A 19,802-nucleotide genomic window follows, 5' to 3' on the forward strand; every position below is an offset into this window, starting at 1 on the left:
TAACCCTCTTTTGTTCTCAAAGATTGAGGAGATAGTATTTGTTTTCAAGAGTTTTGTTTGATTCGGTTTCCCTAATGATGAAAGTAACCCTTCTCTTAAAATACTAGTCTTTCAAGAAATTAATCTTAAATCTACTAATTTTTATTTCTTTTTTCTCTCAGTACATGCATCATGTCTGTTTTATATTAGTGTTTCGAAATATGATTGTATACATAAATTTGACAACAATACACAAAGTGTAAGGATGAATATATAAGTTATACTGGTTTTTGAATTAGAGCTGATATACATACAATTCATATTGTAAGATGATCATATGAATCACACTGGTTTTTGAATTAGAGCTGATAAACACACGCACATATGTGTGTGTGTGTGTGTGAGAGAGAGAGAGAGAGAGCATGCTTTTGAGGGTTTAAATAGAACATACCTGGAGGGCTTCAGCATCAGTCGTCATAAGGTTGGTTATTTTTCCAGATGCAAATTGTCTGCGACCCTCATGTGTTAGCTTTAAGGATTTTCGAAATACAGCAGCAACCTACAAATGTTAACAGTTGAACATAAGTATGCCAGCACTATCAGAACAGTTAAAGGAGACATTAAACTGGAATAAGAATCTAACAAATATCTGTATCACTAGATCTGGACAGACATTATACTATTCACCAGCTCATCCCCAGAATAAGGGCTTAAAATTATCTTACATACCTGAAAAAGATACAAAAGTCAACAAGACATAATTGCCCAATTTGTACCTGTCAACTCTCTCAAATACGCTCAGTGTGGGTTGGTTATCCCATAATTATTACCTAAAACCTAAGTCAGCTCAAACCCAATCAAAAGCTAAACTCAATGCTACTTAACACCTATGTGTGAAAATGAAAAGCTCAGAAAAATACAAGGACAAAAAATGTGTAAGGTTTATCAGTAAGCAGTTTTCCAACGTTCTGCTACCATGGAGAAAATCTGGAATTTGGAAACTATGTGGTGCTGAAAAATCCAAAATTCAGAAAATGTCCATAGAAGAGGAAATAAAATTCAGATCAGAATGCTATTTGTTCAGGGATTAGTTTCCCACAGCATTTGCATTCAGACTTGGGTTTAGAAAACCATGTATAGAGAGGGTTAATTTAATATCCCCACTAATATAGCTTCCTATAAGAAAATTTGAAAAAAAAAAAATTCATATCTTTTAATGAGACGAAGGTCTAAGCTTTTGAAGAAGAGAGCTTGCAGTGTGACATGACAAGGATGAAAAAGCATTAAGCCTAGAAGGTTTCACTTTGACTTTCCAGCAAAACAATTATGCAGTGAAAGGAATTTATTGGGCTTGTTAAGGGAGCTTCATGCTTTAGTGTCCTTGAAGAGCTTAATAAAATGCTACTTCCATTGTGTTGCTTCCTAAAAAATGAGGGACAAAGGATATAGATCTATCAACTTAGTTGAAGTTATATACAACCTTTTATCCAAGATCCTAGCTGATATACTCAGAAGGTTACTGAGAAAGTTGTTTGATGGGGGTAAAAAAATCCTTGATGTGGTTCTAATAGCCAATGAAAGCATTGATTTGGGATAGGAGTTCAAGGAGAATAGTGGCATCTAAATTGTTTCTTAGAGGTTTTAGGGTTAACAGAAGGGAAGATCAGGAGTTAGACATCTCGCAGTAGCTATTACCTAAAGGTTCTTTCTTGTTTTGAAGGTACCTCTAGCTTAAAGGTAAACCTGGAAAAGAATCTGCTTAATCTGTTAGGAAGTATGCAGGACGTAGAGCTTTGAGGCTTGTTTGGAAACTGTTCTGACAGAAAATAGTTTTCCAAGTTCAAAAACAATTTTGGCAAATTCCAAACTGAAAATGATCTTTTGAAAGGTGTTTTTATGAAGTGTTCTGAGAAACAATAGAAAACACAAATAATAGGCCTGTAACTTCTATATTGTACATAAGTGCATAGTGCCTTCATGGAAAATAGGTTGAAAAAACCATTGTTCATATTTGAGTTACCATTAACGAAACAGAATTTTGTTCCTGAAAACAACTTCAAACTATCTTTAAAAAATGTTCTCAAAACCTGATTTTTGAGCATTGTTTATGAAAACATTGTCAAACAGCCCCTTAGTTTCAGTTCTTGGATATATGGTCACTCACATGTCTTCAACTTATTTGGGCTTAAAGTTGAGATCTCATTTCAAGGCTAAATCAGTGAGGAATAAAGTTGAGAGAATGAGTTGAGAGAAGCCTTCCTTCTTGGAAAAAGAATTCTTCTCAAAGGGTGGAAGATTAATGATCATTACACGTACCCTGTTCAGCCTTCCGGTTTACTTTACATCCTCTTTTATGTTGCCAGTTTCAGTATATAACAGATTAGAGAAGCTTCAAAGAGACTTTTGATAGGGAGAAAGTAGAAGAGAGGAAACACATTTGGTTAAATGATAGACAGTCCATTCTGCAAAGGGGCAGGTGGTCTTCGCATTTAAACTTAATAAAGCATCATTGGCAAGTGGCTTTCAAATTTTAGAATTAACAAAGACATATTCTGGAGGAGGGTCATGGTAGGCATATTTGGCAAGGAAAAGGGTGGTTTGTACTCTGGGATAGGAAGGAGAGCTACAAGAGCAGGCCTCTTGAAAGTAACCAGAAGAAGTTGGAATCCTTTTCATCCTTTAACCTATATCTCCACAGGAAATGACCTCCAAGCAAGTTCTGGACTGATTTTGGTGTCAGGAAACTCTCTACATGTAGCCATGAACAGAGATGGGTCAGCACCCAACTTTTGGTGCTTGGTGGAAGGGAGATAGTCCATTGGAACCAAAGGTTTGGAAGCACAGAGTCTTTCATGTCTAGCATTTCAGTCATCACAATAGAGAGGAGAGGGAGGATGAGCTAGGGTTGAAAGGTTCCAGATAAGTCAAATCTTTTTATAGGGGACTATGTTGTAAACTGGTAATGCCAGTGTCTTGTCCATGAGGAACATGCAAGGAGGCTCAATGCCCCTTATAGGGAAGGATACTTCATGTCAAAGGCAGCATGGAGAAAATTCTTACCACTGGCCAAAGCTATAAAGGGAGGAAAGAGCCCAAAACATGAAATATCAGCTCATCACCTCCTTATTCACTGTAAGGTAGCTTGTAGGTTGTGAGATTTGTTGTTCTCGCCATTTGGTGTCTTTTGGGTATTGCCAGAAGCAATGAAAAAGACTCCAGGAGGTTGACATGCTAGTTTTGTAGGAAAAAGAAGAAAAATGTGGAGAACAACACCCTTGAGTCTATTTTGCTGCATTTGAAAGAGGCGGAGCACAGAAATTTAGATTTGTAACTACCAGAACTAAACCTAAAGAGTCTTTCCTTAAGTCACTATTTATTTGGTTAAAGGATTCGCTGGGGCAATGAAGATTCTTTATAGATTTTATAGATGGGTTGGATGGGGGCAAAAATAAGGAGGCAGATGAAGAATATTTGAACTATCAATATTTTATTTTTGTTTTTTTATCAGATTTATTATTGAAAATAAAAGTACAAGAGAAGGATGAAAAGTCCTTCCTTCAAAGTACAAATCCTGATCAAAGTAATACTTACACCCCACTATACAAAAACTATACACAAAGGTTAACCCCAACTATCTCAAACTTTTAAATTACAAACCAAAAGCCAATTGAGTTGAATAACGTTAAGTTGAACTATCAATATTCAAGCTAAAATGAGCATGCATAAACACTGTGACATCAAATCAACAAATTAGTTTAGCATAAAAGAATTTATGTTAAAAAAGTTGATGCACTTCCAATCAGATTGAATTTGTCTATTCCTTTATAGTTGGAACACCATATGATGGATCCAATCAATGAAAGCTTCTCTAGTACTTTCAAAAAATTAGTATGATCAGATTAGCGCAAAATTTTATTTTATTTTATGAGTCAAGATTAGCACAAAATACATTCTCAACATTTTCAATGAGATGGTTTTCCTCTAGACCAGCTATCTGGAACACAAATAATAAGCCAATTTTGACCAACCCACTACAGTCATAATACAAGCTAACTTGTAGCCACACGCTTAAATATTCTGGCCTGAACTTTGGCTGGGATGGATTTGCCTAAACTTAGGCTGGGATGGATTTGCCTGAACTTAGGTTGGAACAGATTTGAGAAAACAATCAGTATTGAGTCTTGAACTAGACCAAATAATTTAACCAGTTTGGAAAATTAAAAAAACAAAAAACAAAAAAAAAGGCTATACAATGAGCTCACAGACCAAACTTTCAGCCCAAGCCAAGTCCACAACAAAAATTGCAAGCCAAGTCCATAGCATAATACTAGAGAACTCATAGTGCAAGGTCGAGTACTCAAAACACAAACAACTACACAATGCTGCCCCCAACAAAACCACACAACCATCAAACCAACCATTCATTTCCTCCACTCACACCATTCCACCACTAGAGTAGGGAAAAACACTACAAATCCTCTTAGGACATGTTTATACAAAGCATTAATGCAACTTGGGACAACTGAGGTGAACAAGATATACCTATATAAGCACTTCAAAACGGTAGAGAAGAAATCAACTTACCAAAGTTGATCTAACCCGGAAACCCACACGCATGACATTCTGGAAATACTGAGCTTCAAATAATACCCCGAATACCTGAAGAAAGTTTAAACCAATCAGTGTGGAGTTCTTCTTCCAATTGTGTTACAAAGATCCAGTAGAAAGAGAGCATGCCCATAACAGTAATATCAAGAGCTTTACTTCATAAAACAAGTATAGGATTATTGCAATAAGGTAAAAAAGCCAATAACAAGCCACCTTCAATTTGCTCTTCAAAATCAGAACCCCAATATCATGCATGTGAACAACGTAACTCAAGAATCTATACTTCAACAATGCATGGTTGAAGAAACTAAATGTTTCCAATAACTTCATGTAGATTTTCCATTTAAAGAATTTTGATCCATTATTTCAAAATGAACCAGTTTATGACTTCCAATTTAGTCGAATACTACTAGGAAACAGAAAGGTAGCAACCAGATGGCTTCAGCATTACTAGGTAATGGCATCATATCATCAGCATGCCATCAATACCATCCAATGAAAAGTAGATTACCAACTACCAAATCCCTCAAGAGGAGTAAAAATCAAATCAAACAAAAATGCCATTTACAAATATTCTATATAGAATCTAATCATTTAAAACGCAAATCCCTACAGAAACTTGACCACTTTGGACAACAAAAGTGAACATGTAGATCAACCATTTGTCAAAACAAAATATTTTCATTTTGAAAAATTACGAAAACAACATATTTCAGACTTTCAAAAAAGATATAAAGAAAATAATACCATCACTATTTTGAATTTCTACTCTGAATTGAACTAAAATTTTGAGAAACTTATATTGGTGTAAATGGATGAGCAAAACCTTTAAAAAAATTCATGCATTTCAATCATACTTCTTTCTTTTTTACTATGAATTTTTTAATGTAATCCAAATACAGAAACGTTACTAGTAGGATCAGAAGTAAAGCCAGCTACAAAAGGCAATTTATGTTTTCCAATAGATAAGCAGGGAGGGAGGGAGGGAGGGAGAGAGAGAGAGAGAGAGAAGAAAATAACAAGATAATGAATAAACCCTTTAAAAAACTTCTTGGTATTTAATCATACTTCATTTTATTTTTCCATGAATTTTTAAGTATAATTCAAATACAGAACCAGTGCTAGAAGCATTAAGAATTAAAATTAGCTTCACAAGGCAATTTATGTTTTCAAATATAAGAGAGAGAGAGAGAGAGAGAGAGAGAGAGAAACAGAGGAAGAAATATAGAATTCCTACCACTCCAACAAAAATTGAGAAAGCATAGATATAACCAATCCAAGCTGGATCTCCTTGTTGCATAGACTGCACATGATTCATCAAATAATATAAGCGAGAACAGTTAGAAGAAAAAAAAATAACTAAGATAATCAGATGTGTGATTTGGACATCTACTGTGCCTAAACTATCTTCTTCTGACAAGAAAAAAATGAAAATCAAATATTCAGCCCAGGACTATTTCCAAATACATCAAAAGCAAATATCATTATATACATGTGAATTAGATAGTTATAGATCATTTCAACATTTTCTGGTATGCTACTCCAATGGATTGAATTTTGGTAAATTAAAATGCATATACATGCAGGGGCAAAAATGTTTTCTGGTGTGCCTATAGTTCAATCTTCGTTTATCTTTGTCCATTATTCACTTGCATGAAACTCCTATAATAAAAAAATAAAAAATAAAAAATAAAAAAACAAAGAGTAGTCCCCAATTGCCCATCAAAGCCAAAAAAGAGGATAGCAGCAGAACAAGGCAAATAGGGAAAACAAGCCAACAACATGCATCCTTAGAAAACTGACACCATGGACCGACGATCATTGAAACGGCTGATGCACCCCCTTCCACTCTCAAGTGACCAAGGTCACAGGGACAATCTCAAGAACTTTCGGTCCAAGCTTCATAGCTCATGATCCTAGCTTATGCTGGAAGCAACAATTGATACAGTTATGATACATTGTTCACAGTAACAAATGCCAGAGTCACAGGATGACTCCTTAGGCCTACCAAGCCTTTCGCAAATTGACGAAATAGCTAAACAGTTGTGTAATCTTATAAGAATGAAACTTTATTAACAATAAGAAGAAAGAGATAGAAAAGGATGAGATATCCTCTGCAACAACAATAAATAAAAAACCAAAACTACAAAGTAATCTACAGAACCCGCAACAATAACTCCTCAAAGAACAAGAAGGTAGGTTTTTTAATAAAGACTTCTTAGGCCTAGCATCCTAATTTGGCCAACCAGTATAGTTTTATCAAGGTATGATCTTCCTCATCCAGTCAATAAATAGCCAAGGACCTTGGATTCCAGAGAAAGTTCCATTCATAAGAAGATTTTTAACACCCAAAACATAAGCCATTCTTTAACCTTTCTGCAGAGCTAATAACTTTGAGTTGGGTTTGGGTTAGATGCAAACCCGACTCAACTTTTCCACAGGCAGGAAATGTATAATCAAATGAAATGATGGAAAAGGGAGAATGAAAGACAAGCAAACATTAAGTCAATCCATGCATTAGCTACCAAATGTTTAAACAATAAGAGTAAGGAAAATACAATTTATTTAAGTACTGCACAAGTCCACTCTCCAAAAGTAGACGCGTAATTACAGGAGTCATGTGAAGTTTCAAAGAATGTCACATGATCATGCAAATAAGCATTTAAGGCAGCGATGCTGGAAAAGCACAAACCATAACTATGAACTAGATTTGATGAAAATGAGAAGCACTTATCTAATCATGAATCACAGGCATTCTTAAGCAATTCCATTTAATAAATAGATTATATTTACTTAAATGCCAATTACAAAAGGAAAAAAAGAAGGGGAAAAAATGAAAGGCTTCCTAGGATCTAAGCTAAATGAAAAATAAAAAGATGAGGCAGACCATTTATCCAGAAAGATACTGGGGAAAAATAGCACTAACCTGTAAGAGCTGGTTCAGAATAAGTGGGCCCACAAATTGGGAAAGATCATTGCCAATCTACAAGTTGGACAACAAAAGTATAACTATATTAGAAATTGATAAATCAAATTGAGAAGCAGTACTTTAATTATGCATATATACTGCCTGTGTAACTTTTCAAATGCTTCCAAAGAGAGAAGGAATGCAACTTAACTATGAAACAACCAATGTGCTCAAAAAGAATTTAGAAATTCCCATTAAAAATAAATTCTAAAACCAACTTGTTTTAACGTATCACAAGTTCAAGAAAATCAGATGAGGAAAATTTTGAGCAATGTTTTAACATAACATAATGCGGAGCGAATGCTTGAGGGCAGCGTTAGGGGTTCAACCATCTGGCCATCTTTCAAAGCAAGATACTAATAAGAGGGTGCACATGTTATTCCATGAGGGTTGCCAAGCATGTCTGACTCATTTTTCAAAGGCACTACCATATGCCTAAAACTAAGGCCTCATACACAGACCAAAAGCTGGATTTCCAGCAAAATATCACAAGATAGTTCTTTGTGGACTTTTATTGAAATCATATGGCCTTGGTTGCTATTCTTCATGTTATACACTGTATTTGTAAAATTTATTAGATGTAAGTTTAGCATGATAGTGTACAAAATGGATATTACCAAAACATACATCTTAAATTTATTGGTAGCTCATAAACCTAAATTCAGAACTTTCACCCTTCAAATACTGCAAAAATAAATTTGGAAATCATATTTCAAAAGAACTGTTAAAAATGCATTACCTGTCTAAAACTCCACAAATAATCAAAGAAAAGCATGTAAAGGAAGATATTAATTACTTAAATGAGGTATCATAGGGTTACTATTATGGATTTTTTCTTTCAAATTGACAAAGTGAATGGGCAGCACTTAATGATAAGAAAAATGTACAACTACCACAAGAATATAGCATAATTATAATAATAATAATGTATCTACAGTAGCATGAGCATTCATACAAAGGGCTTTATGAGGTCCATCTGATAAAGCCTCGCACCTTCAAGTACACCCACTTGTGGTACAGTGATACAATGCGCAAACAATGGGACTAAAATAACCCCAGATCATTGCATGAATCCATGAATTTTGTGGATCAAAGCTGCTGGATGGTGAAAACCAAGCATGTTTGCCACTAAGAAGCTAATCATAAAACTAAAGTTAGAAGTTTTCCAGGCAAGAACCCTTCTGATTAAGAAAATGAAGCTCCAAGCAACTGACCATAAAACTACACAGATATGAATACTATGACTCTAACTAGAGGTGATGATCTTAACCAAAATACCACCTAGTTATAACAACATCAGAAGATTCGGCTCATTACCTTCCAAAAACCTCCCCACCAAAACCTACAAAAGAAAAAGCAGGAAATCAATGGGCTGCATGTGTATACAAATGGTAGAGGAGTCGTTCACAAAGACAATAATATTTATTTCGGAGATTCAGTCAGATAAAACCAAGGAATAAACCATTGCGATTGTCATAACAATCTATCTTGACACATACCTTCCACCAAGGCTACGATTTAATGCTCTTAAGAGCCATGGTTTAGGCCTTAGAGCTTCCTCAGCCCAGCATCTCTGGAAGCTACACAAAATCAATTTAAAAGAAAAGACAATACATCATACAACCAAGACATGAGAATTCATGTAAAAAAAAAAGTGTTAAAGAGAAAACAAGCACTCACTTGTTGTTCAGTGTCTCAGTCTGGTCCCAGGAATCTAATTTCCAGACATCCTTCTCTGTAATTGGTCTTTTGGACCCTAGCTGCATGATGGGATTCATCCATCCAAAAGTAATTCCTACCATAAGAATGAGAAACCAAAAATGTCAGTTGAAGTTAAGCAGCTAGGCTATATGATGATTTATTTAGCATATAAGAAGGCTATTCTAGTCTTTGTACTGTGCTGCAAATGCAAGCAGTGAACAGCAAAGAAGGTGGTTAGAAGTTGGATGGGATGATTCTTTCCACCAAGGAACTAACAAAAATAGGGGGATTGATCCAGATGGGTCTAAAGAAAAGTAGCTATGAACATAAGAAAGTTTGTCCAATCATTTAGCACAGATTTTCACCATTTAAATCAGAAAAAACATGGAATGTCTTTATAATTGGTGGACTATCCACAGTATTGCTATATATTAGTTTATGTTCTTCTCACATGACGAAGCAATAATCTATATCTATGTCAAAAGGTGAATCCATTTGGAAATAGGTGTATAAGAAATGAAGGGTATAGAAGTGAAATATTACATACTTGAAAATATGTTGACATGCCTCTCAGGACAAATTTGCTCTCCTCCTGGAATTTCTTCATATTCTGCATCGTCAACCGATCCAGTCCACATTGGGGTATAACCCGGATAAGGATCCAGGTCAGGAACATAGAAGAGCAACAATATCCCAAATAAAACCTACATCAAAATAATAATCATAGATCAAGGTTCAATTTACATGCTATGAACAGAAGTTGAAGACAAAAACCAAAGGTCTAGAATCTAATTCAACACTAGTAGCACACTTGATCACTTTGCTGTGGATCCTGTACTAGCTCAATACTTGGTCATTTCAGCATCCTAACAGAAAATTTAATAGAAAATTATCATAATTTAACTAGTTTTAGCCATCTTGATCACCTATGACACTGATCAATTTTCTTTTATAGGTAATGATTTTTTCTTTCTTTTATTGTTGCTGCATTGAACCAAAATGGAAACCTTCCTTATCCTCATCCAACCTCTTGTCACTTGAGTCAGGCTTCAAGGACAGCAATGGTCAAGTTGGATCACATGTAAAAGCATACTTGATCAGCCAATATAAACATGGGAGGATCATGTCAGTCCTACAGGCCAATCAGGATGGAACACTGAAAATCATCTTTATAATGGATTGTTTGGTGCTTTAGTAATCCCTACCCAACTCTGAACTCCAAATGGATTTGCAGCCCCAATTCATCCTATAAAGTGATGGGACTTTTCAATGTTTAACACAACCAAACATTATAAATTTGATATTATGGTATCACTACCACTTTGATGTCTTATATGAATCTTTAAACAGATTTGTTTTCCATCTATATGGACTAAGCTTCAATGGCTTGAACTAAAAAGTGTCCTTCTTATGATGATCTGGGGTTCAATTAACAACTTCAGGCCAGGCCTAGATGGTGCTCAGTAATAAAATGCTTCTAGCAGCTGGCTATGATATGCCATACTGGAGGAGACAACTTCCAATGCAGATTTTTAGTATTATCCTGACAGCTTAATACACCAACCACCCTATTTTTTAATAAAAAATTCTTTTAATAATTCCCAATATCATGCAATATGTATGACATTAAAATATATTCCACTGAAATGCAGATACATGAGAAAAATTAACATAATTAACAATCTTTAACATTAAAAATATAAGAGCAACCAACCTGCAAGACGACCTCACTGATGTACAAATACAGAATAGACCTGCAGAGGACATGTACATTGTAAGTTTGAATTGCCAAATCACACTTGTTAGCAGGAATGCTACTCAAGAAATCAGATCTTTGACTCTTGGATTCATCTTTATATGACTCATAATCTTTACAAGATATTATGCATGAATCTTCATATAATTTGTACCAGATACAAAGATGATTTTTCACATAAGAAATCTCAAGAGAAAAAAAAACATATTATTAAGATGAAGCTAAAATATTTTAAGGTAAGGAAGAAGTCTTTCCAGACTCGAAATCACCCTTCCAACCTATTGCAAGGGCAAAAACGAAGAAGAAAACATCCTTCTAGACTCCCCTTTCAACCTACCACCAAGGGCCAAAAAATAAAAATAAAAAGGAAGAGAAGAAGATCATTCTTTCAACCTACTGCCAAGGGCCAAAAAAATTAAAAGTAAATAGGAAGATAAGAAGAAGATTGAATGAACACTTTTTTATGGATCAACCTAAAGATAAATTCATCAAGTCTACACTAGTTGCTTGATGGGGTTTGTGTCACGAATGGAGCACTCTTTGGCATGCGGTTTTGGGGACTCCTAGGGAGAGTAATGTGGGTTGCTCTTTCTTTTAGACTCCAAGCTGAGCTCTTCATGTTGGAGATCAACTAGCCAAGCAGGCAGGATTGTAGATACTTTATTACATCTGTAGCCATTAGCTTCTATGTTGTTCCTTTTATGCAGATCCTCGTCCTTTTTATCAGCTTGTATTAAATTTTGGAAGAAATTTCATCCTTCTTTTTACCTATCAATTCAAATCAAAAGATTTGTTCATTGAAATACAAACAAAAATGACAATTATCAATTTATATGGAACAGAGATGTAGGTTTTCCAAGTGGAGGTCTTCCCATATCTAGGATTTAAAGTGATAGCATATGGTTTGGCTCCCTCCAGATATCCCCAATCCATCAGATGGCAATTCATTCCAAGTCAGTATGCAAAAAGAACACTGATCTGAAGCAAGCATTCATGCTGGATCATGATGATTTTGTGAGGAATCAAACAATTAAACTTGGGTGATTCCTATTATAAAGCATCTGTATATATTCCTCAAATTCCTGAGTCAATCTCAAAGAACTTTAATATTGGCTTAAATAGCAATAAAAGCTTTTGGACTGCTGCATTGAAACAAGTTTTCCTAATCCTCCTTGAAAGGAACATGCCACGATGTGATGGGACTAAATTTAAGCAAAAACATTTGAAACTTGGAAGGTAAGTAACCTGTAAGAACATGGGAGCAAATCAAATCTAGATTACAAGGGAACCATACCGCTCAACATGAGTTTTCTAGAAAGTCTGAAACTAACACCAACAACAATAAAAAAACTTCATCAAATTTCATGGATTATTTTTATGAACTACTTATAATCCAGTATGGCAGATGGTTCACTGTATAAACTGTTTGCAACAATTTAAGATGAGTCATCATAACACAGGGTAACGGATTTTTTTATGTTCACCAAGTGAAGGCTGATGACAAGCATAGTTTCCATATACACCAGAAGAACTATTGTGAAATCGAAGGTATTCATCCTAAGAGATAGCTACATAGTTTTAAAAGGTGCAAGGCGCACCTAAGGAGCAAAAGTCTCCTATAGCTCAGGTGCAAGGCACAACACAAAATGCACGCCTAAGTGAAGTGAAACCTAAATGAGGAAGCATATCAATTTTATAAAATATGATTCAAAATCTAATCCAATCAATAAAAAATTTAAGATTCCAAACATTTAAAAGAACCATTCAACAAAAGAGTAATGAAATTATATAAATTTCAATGTTCGATTAGAAATTTCAAGAATAAAAGTGTTTAGAAAGGAAAAGTAAAACAGACAAGGTGAGCATCTTCAACAAAGCGCATGTCTTGGCAAGCAAGGCGCTATAGCTAGGGAGTGGTTGCACCTTTTAAAATTATGGATAGCTAAATGATTCATAGCTACATTTTATTGGTCCTAGTTAATAGGCCACTTCAGGATGAACTACAATTTCTGTGTGATTCAGTCGCGAGAGGCCACCAATTCCTTTATTTTCAATCTGCATAATCAGGTTGTTCCATATACATGAAGATATTTCAACGTGAAATTGCTAGATTGAATGACATTTCAAGGGCAAAAAATCTTCAAAATTAGCATGTTTAATGTCATAGGATTCAATTCTATGTTGACCAATCTTGCCATCATTCCCTTTTGAGCATTTAAGGTTCTTAAAAGCCAAATACTTGAAAATAATCAACTTGGGAACTCATGGCACAGCCGGAGAGTGCAGCAGCCCAAGAATGTTGTTACAAGGAGGCTTCCCAACTGATCCTAACATGAGGCCTTCCTCATACTTGTTTGGAGTTCAGACTAATGATTAGGTACAAGGGAGATAGTCTGCAGATTTATTTGCTCTATTTTTGTGACTTCCATATGTAGTATCTCCAGATACTGATCTCACATCTCATTCTAGAAGATAATTTTTCTGTTATCAGAACCTTTCCCCATCATATCACCAGGTGCAAATTTCAGCATCCTGTTTCAATCTCTTAGCTCCATGAGGTACTAATTTTTTTTTATTTTTTATTTTTTTATCAGAAACGAAGAAAAATATATTAAAAGAAGAAAAGATACAAGAGAAGGAAGAGATACAAGAGAAAGAGAAGAAACAAGAGAAGGATGAGAGGTCCTTCCCACAAAAACAAAAACTGAACAAAAGAGAAAACACCCAACTTTAGAAAACTAAACACAAAGAAAAACCCCAACACTCTCAAACTTTTGAAACGCAAACCACAGTCCAATTGAGTTGTAAAACACTAAGAGAAACTCCGCTAAAAGCTGCAGTACATGAGGTCCTAACTTTGACCATTGCACTTCAATAGCAATGATGTAGGACAACCCTAGGATGGTTGCCTACACTCAAGGGACTTTCTTGATATATATCTTGAAGATTCATCCTCATCAAGCAACTTGTGTTTTAAGCTTATGATTTATGATTCAAACTCAAGGTGAGTGCCAAGTCAAGGGTAATTTTAGTCTGCAAATGTTATTACCATTCCCCTTCACCAAGGAAAGAAAAACAGAGCAACATCACATAAAACTAGACTATTATGGTTTTCATACAGCTCAAGACTCCTAAACTCACTATTAATTGAATTACAAATTCTCATTTCACAATTAAGAAATGCTGTCACCAACCCAATATCTACCTTCAGATCATGGATATATTTATTCCAAGAAATGAGAATGAGAGGACAAATAAATCTCAGCTAAAGTTTAGCATTTGTTATAGTCTTATTTTCATATGCATTAGTAAAACTTATGCTTTACAGGGGATGATTCAAAAAGGGTGAGACCTTAGAGAAAAACTAATAGTATCTAGCAAAACAAGTGCTAAACTTATAAAACAAGAAAAGAACCAACCTATCATACAACTCCTTCACTGAAAGAATGAGATTGAGCATCACAGCTTCCCCTACCAAAGTATAAAGGACTCCAAATCTGATATACCATCGAAACTCACGGATGTATACTTTAGTTTCTATTCCGATCAAGACGAGCATAGAGCACCAAGCAAAAGCCTTAATGATCAGGGAAACCACCTGCCAGAAAAATAATAAAGATGAAGATAATGATCTTGCAATTGCATGTAGCATTAGCTTGTTGCTTACCAAAACAGGTTATCCAAATCTTACAAAGTTGTTTAGGTATTATCGATGCCTTACATGCTTTGGAATGATCTTAAACTTGAGCTAATCATGTTTTCAAGTAATTCAAAACTAAATTGATTACAAATTGGAGGGAACAGCCTTTCAAGGGTAGACTGATTGGTTTGAAAGTTTGAACATTCCTTCAGTCAACTTCTGGGAAATTTAACTCTGATTTCATAAAATTTCAGATTCAAATTAAACGAGATAAATTGATGCAGGAAGGTCTGAGGCCCAATTTTAAGGCCTTGTTAGAATGTGCGCTTGAACACCTTGGCTGGCTCTTGCCTTAAAGTTCAAACTCACTTGTCCTTCAATTACCACTTCATACTTCTCTTTGTCTCTTGCCTCTTCCTTTGACTTTAAGGAGGTCGGCCCCTAATAAATATTCCAGGAAGACATGCATTCTTTTCTTCCACTTCTCTGATTCTATTTCCCATTTGAGAACCCCAGTTTCCAGCATGCCATGATTGACACTAGTGTCATTCACTACTTTGTCCTTGTGGAAGAGGCAGAGCAGGGGACTGTAAGAGATAACTGACCAGGGAGGGTCAAGACTGTTAGCTTGGAGGCAAGGCTCTTGCATGGTGTATGCATGAGATCATGGAGTACAAAGGTTGACATAAGTGCTGCTCCCATGGACGACCATCAAGTAGCCTGGAGTTCATAGTGAAGGATAAATGGTGTCCATTTTTCCCACTCACTATGACCATCTTAGAGAAGAAATGCAGGATACACCATGTAAGGCCCCAAAGGTAACAGGAACCAAGTCTAACACTGCTTGCAGCTCAGGCATAAAGTTAAGGAAGGACATTGAGTAAGAAAAACTAGCATACCTAGCTGCACTTGCAAGACACTGAAGCACTTAACATTGGCCCAGATGCCATAACCAGTATTACAGTAATAGACCCCTGCTTTCAGTCGTACACTATCACAATCATCCTATTGCATTCAAAGTCTCTTGATGCATCAGGCCTTGATGAAATTTCTCTAATCAGACTTCAAGAAATTTTTTTTGTAGGAGTTTTTTCAGCCTTTTACATGAACAAAAAGGGTGAAATTTTTTTGACAATGGAGCACTCTACTAAATCAAAAGTATCTTTAAACTACAAATATTATTAAGAAATAAAGGAGTCCAAGTTTCATCTTTTAGGAAAGCCTTTAAAACAGTGGTAAGGTAACAAATCAAGCAAGCTGATTAACAAGATTAAACATGTGAAAGAACTTTAAAAGGGTAGTAGCATGCTCAACAAATTGCAAAATGATAATCACTCATCAAGATAGAAATTTGAGATGAAGTGGATAAACAAGATATAAATTTCATAGTTATCATTATAAGAGGTTTAGTCATTAAGGAACACAAAAGAAAGGATAAAAAGAAAAGGCAATTGACAAAAGAGAGGGAGATTTACAAGATATGATCTATCCTCATCTAGTGCATCAATTCCAAATATTGGACTTAAAATAATTTCTTTATTTTGAAATGTTAAACAAAACAAAAAGAAAAGATAGAACATATTAATTTGATTTTTTTCACCAAAAGAAATGTAAAACAGGTTTAAGCCTTTTAAAGATTAAAACATTTAAATTAAACACTTTAACAAATAAAAGGAAGCTAATTCCATATAGAGGGGTATCAGTAAAGTCATTAAAACAGAGAACACAAGGACCTTAACTAGATAGACTAATTGAAAGTAAAAAGAGAGAACCTACCTCAAATGGAGCAAGACCTGCTTGCCCATCAAGATTAAAGATTGAGATACCCATGATCAATCTGAACAAAGGCTCAGCAGTACAATAACCAGCCAATAGTGCCAACATATAATTATAGTAATTTGACCTCAAGCAAAACCTCTGGACTTTGAAATCCTTCTTAATCCGCCATATTCGATAGAAGCACAGACTTAGAAGGATCAAATGAGATATGGAAATCACCAAGGTATCAGTTGCACAGGGTGTGTAAACACCAAATGCATTATCCACTAATTTGGCCCACCCCCCATTTGTGACTGGCCTGCAATACCAAACCAACGGCCCAAAAGCCATCTTGAATCACTTCTCTATCTTCCTTCCCTAGCAGAGTCGTCGTTCACCACTCAGACAAGTCTAACACTGCCAAGGCTCCATAGGAAGCTATTCTGCAATAAGATAAAATAAAATAAAATTCACTATTAGAATTTAAAATAAAGAAAAGAAAAGCAACTATTTCCCTTTGTTTAATCCAGTAAAACATTAATGAATTTAAGGATATTCCAGCAACAAGATTGAAATCCAATCTTTCCTTTGTCTAGATGAAAATTTTTCAATCAGAAAATTTTCTTGACAAAAATAAGACATAAATTATTCCCAAGCTGAACTGTAAATTATTTATTAGAATGAAATAAAACCTTCAAATAAGTAGAGTTTTATGCTCCATTTGATTGCTTAGAAAATACAGAAAGATAAAAGAAATTAAAATTCTGAAACTTACAGTTTTTGTCATTATTATCAGGAAATAAAAACCTCAACAACAATTAACCTAATACAGCTTATTCAGCTTAGTTTGAGGTATGTCTGCAAGGACAAGAAATACACTTACAAAAACAAAATTAAAGTTAAGAAAGTAGAAGATGTAGTTGAAATTAAAGTATATGCCCTTTCTCATGATAAAACAAATTATATTTATATTTGCCTAGTCTAACCAAACATTTGCATTAGGCTCTCATCGCTGGAGATTTTCATATTCTTGACTCCCAAACAATGAAAACAGAAAAATCAAACTATTTTATTTCTTTATCATTTTCCCACGATTTCTCACAACCCAAACGGGACCTCCAGAAAGCTTCTTTTTCCTAGAAACTGTTTGCAGTAAAAATCTAGCTGAAAATTTCACAAAAAAAATAAACTAAAGTTTCTTATTCGCCATTATTTCCATAAACCCAGGAACCGCATAAAACATAATATTCAAAGCTTCCATTCTTTTCCTTCTCACAAAAAAAAATATCAATCTATGAAAAAGAAAACAGAAAAAGCATAGAATGTACATGTACCGAAACACAAGCTCAGTTCAAACATATAGAAAAAGTGACATTGAAGACAAAAAAAAAAAAAAAAAAAACCAAAAATACAGCTAAAAATTAGCATTACAGTAATTAAAAAGAGATAAAAGAAAATCATCAGATTCACTCAATCACATGCAGAACACCTAGAAACAAAATACCTGCTGAGTGTTTCTTTGTATTTAACGAACTTTGAAACTAGTTTTCTGGATGATTAAAAAGAGAAGAGACCAATAATGAAAAAATTATTTAAAAAAAAAAATCAAGGAAAGAAAATGAAGAAGAAAATCGGTAAGTTGTGATGAAAGACAGAAAAGTAGAGAGGAAGAGAAAAGAGGCTCGGTGTCCGGTACCGGAAACGCAGGAAAAGAGAGAGGGAAACACTCGCCTTTGGATTCAAGCGCGTGCGCTACCATGGAAATTATTCGATTCCTCCTTTGTATTTCTCGTTCTCTCCTGCTGTTGCTCACGATACCAGACAAATTGGCATTGCAGACGTCACCGCTTACGGCGTCATTCAAAACCCATTGACAAATCCCAAAGATCCAAAAAACAAAAAAAAAGGAAAATAAATTTATTTAATCCTATGTTGATCAGAGATACCATAAGAAAGAGAGAAGCCGCCACGTTTGAATGCAACCTTAATATTATAATAATAATAATAATAATTATTATTATTATTATTGACATATGCGGTTGGTAGTTGGTACGTAGCCATACTAAGAGCATTTCCTTTACAAAATGATAAAAGAAATGATGTGCTTAATTTGTAAATGACTTACTTCTTGGAGTCAATGAATATGAAAATAAGACTTGTATTTTGAATTTTCTTCTAAAAGTCATATTTTTCAAAATGAGTGGGTTAGAAAATTGTTTTTGAAAGTCATTTTCTATTTTGAAAATAGAATTTGCATTTTTAATATAAATTATTTTTAGAATAAACTTTACGTAATTTTCATTTGTATTTATGTAATATTTTTATAACATTTAAAAAATATTATTAAAAATTTATTTTTATCTTTAGATTTTTTTAATAATGTTTTATTACTAAAAATAGTTCGAAACGGTTTGCTAAAATAATTTATACTCAATACTTAACTGGGTAGGAAAATAGGGGCAGTAGGGGATGAATCCACCAAATTGCCGTCAACTTTGACAGCTCAACCTGTAGGCGTACGATAGGGCTAGTTTCGTCTTTTTACGATAAATTTGTCCCTTTTATAGAAACAAATGGTAGATCGTCAACTTCTTCCAGTTTTACAGGCTGTTGATGATTTGGTTAATTATTTGGGGCAAGTTAGGATGGGGCCGTCCTCATCACCTTTTTAAAGGCCTTTCGCCCGCTCTGTTTCTTCAGATGTGTGCTGAGGTGATTTCAAAATCAACGGCAGGAGATTAGAGTTCAGGGAGCTTTTAGTTTTTTAAGCACGAGGGCGGGCCCCGCTGGGTTCCTGGAATAGTAAATCCACCAAGGAGGAATAAAGTCTATTCCTTTTCCACCTTGTTGGAGTGCTGGATCGAGTACGTAAATCTCAAACTCGCTTCTTCTATTCCACACGTGTCCATATCCTTTTGTTTTTTTTTAAATAGCTGGTAGATCCACATCTTGACCCTCTATTTTTCCTTTTGGTAGTGAAAAAGGAACAACATCTTTTTGGCTACTTGTTTCAACCAAAAATACTCATATCACATCAATGATTCTCACCACTTTCTATGTATTCATTATATTTCATATCTTTTGGTTTTTATTTTTCCTTTTTCTTTATTTTTCTAAGTTTTCTTTTTTATTTTAAAAAATTCCTCTTTATAATAAAAACATTTGAATTACTTCCCATGATATTGCCAAAACAAAAATAATAATAATAATGATAATATTCTCTTATTTTTTGTTTTAGAGTCTACTAGATGCTTTCAACTTAAAAGTATTTTTTCCACAAAAATTTTAAATTTTGAGAAATTGCTTCAAGTTATCTTTTAATATTAGCATTTGTAGAATCTCCACCCAAAAAAAAAAAAAAAAATCAACTAACAATTGTTTTGAATTTATAT

General features: G+C 34.5%; 1 protein-coding gene across 2 annotated transcripts in view; it reads right to left on the reverse strand.

Annotated features, from left to right (window-relative positions):
• The window catches only part of LOC117923696 (ABC transporter C family member 2-like), a 44,105-nt gene extending 25,830 nt beyond the window's left edge, over positions 1–18,275 (reverse strand). The window contains exons 1-12 of one of the 2 annotated variants that reach the window (XM_034842113.1): positions 18,107–18,275; positions 16,429–16,853; positions 14,432–14,610; positions 10,971–11,010; positions 9,804–9,960; positions 9,236–9,350; positions 9,055–9,135; positions 8,873–8,897; positions 7,514–7,570; positions 5,825–5,890; positions 4,564–4,638; positions 431–538 (exon numbers count right to left, since the gene is read on the reverse strand). In XM_034842113.1, coding sequence (XP_034698004.1) covers positions 431–538; positions 4,564–4,638; positions 5,825–5,890; positions 7,514–7,570; positions 8,873–8,897; positions 9,055–9,135; positions 9,236–9,350; positions 9,804–9,960; positions 10,971–11,010; positions 14,432–14,610; positions 16,429–16,761 — 1,236 coding nt within the window. In that variant the 5' untranslated portion in view covers positions 16,762–16,853; positions 18,107–18,275. Of the gene's footprint in view, positions 1–430; positions 539–4,563; positions 4,639–5,824; positions 5,891–7,513; positions 7,571–8,872; positions 8,898–9,054; positions 9,136–9,235; positions 9,351–9,803; positions 9,961–10,970; positions 11,011–14,431; positions 14,611–16,428; positions 16,854–17,914; positions 17,966–18,106 lie in introns of those variants that run through there. The other variant, XM_034842112.1, reaches the window with a different exon arrangement.
• Between the last annotated feature and the right edge of the window lie 1,527 nt (positions 18,276–19,802).

This window comes from Vitis riparia, chromosome 10, assembly GCF_004353265.1.
Source record: "Vitis riparia cultivar Riparia Gloire de Montpellier isolate 1030 chromosome 10, EGFV_Vit.rip_1.0, whole genome shotgun sequence".
NCBI classification, from domain to species: domain Eukaryota; kingdom Viridiplantae; phylum Streptophyta; class Magnoliopsida; order Vitales; family Vitaceae; genus Vitis; species Vitis riparia.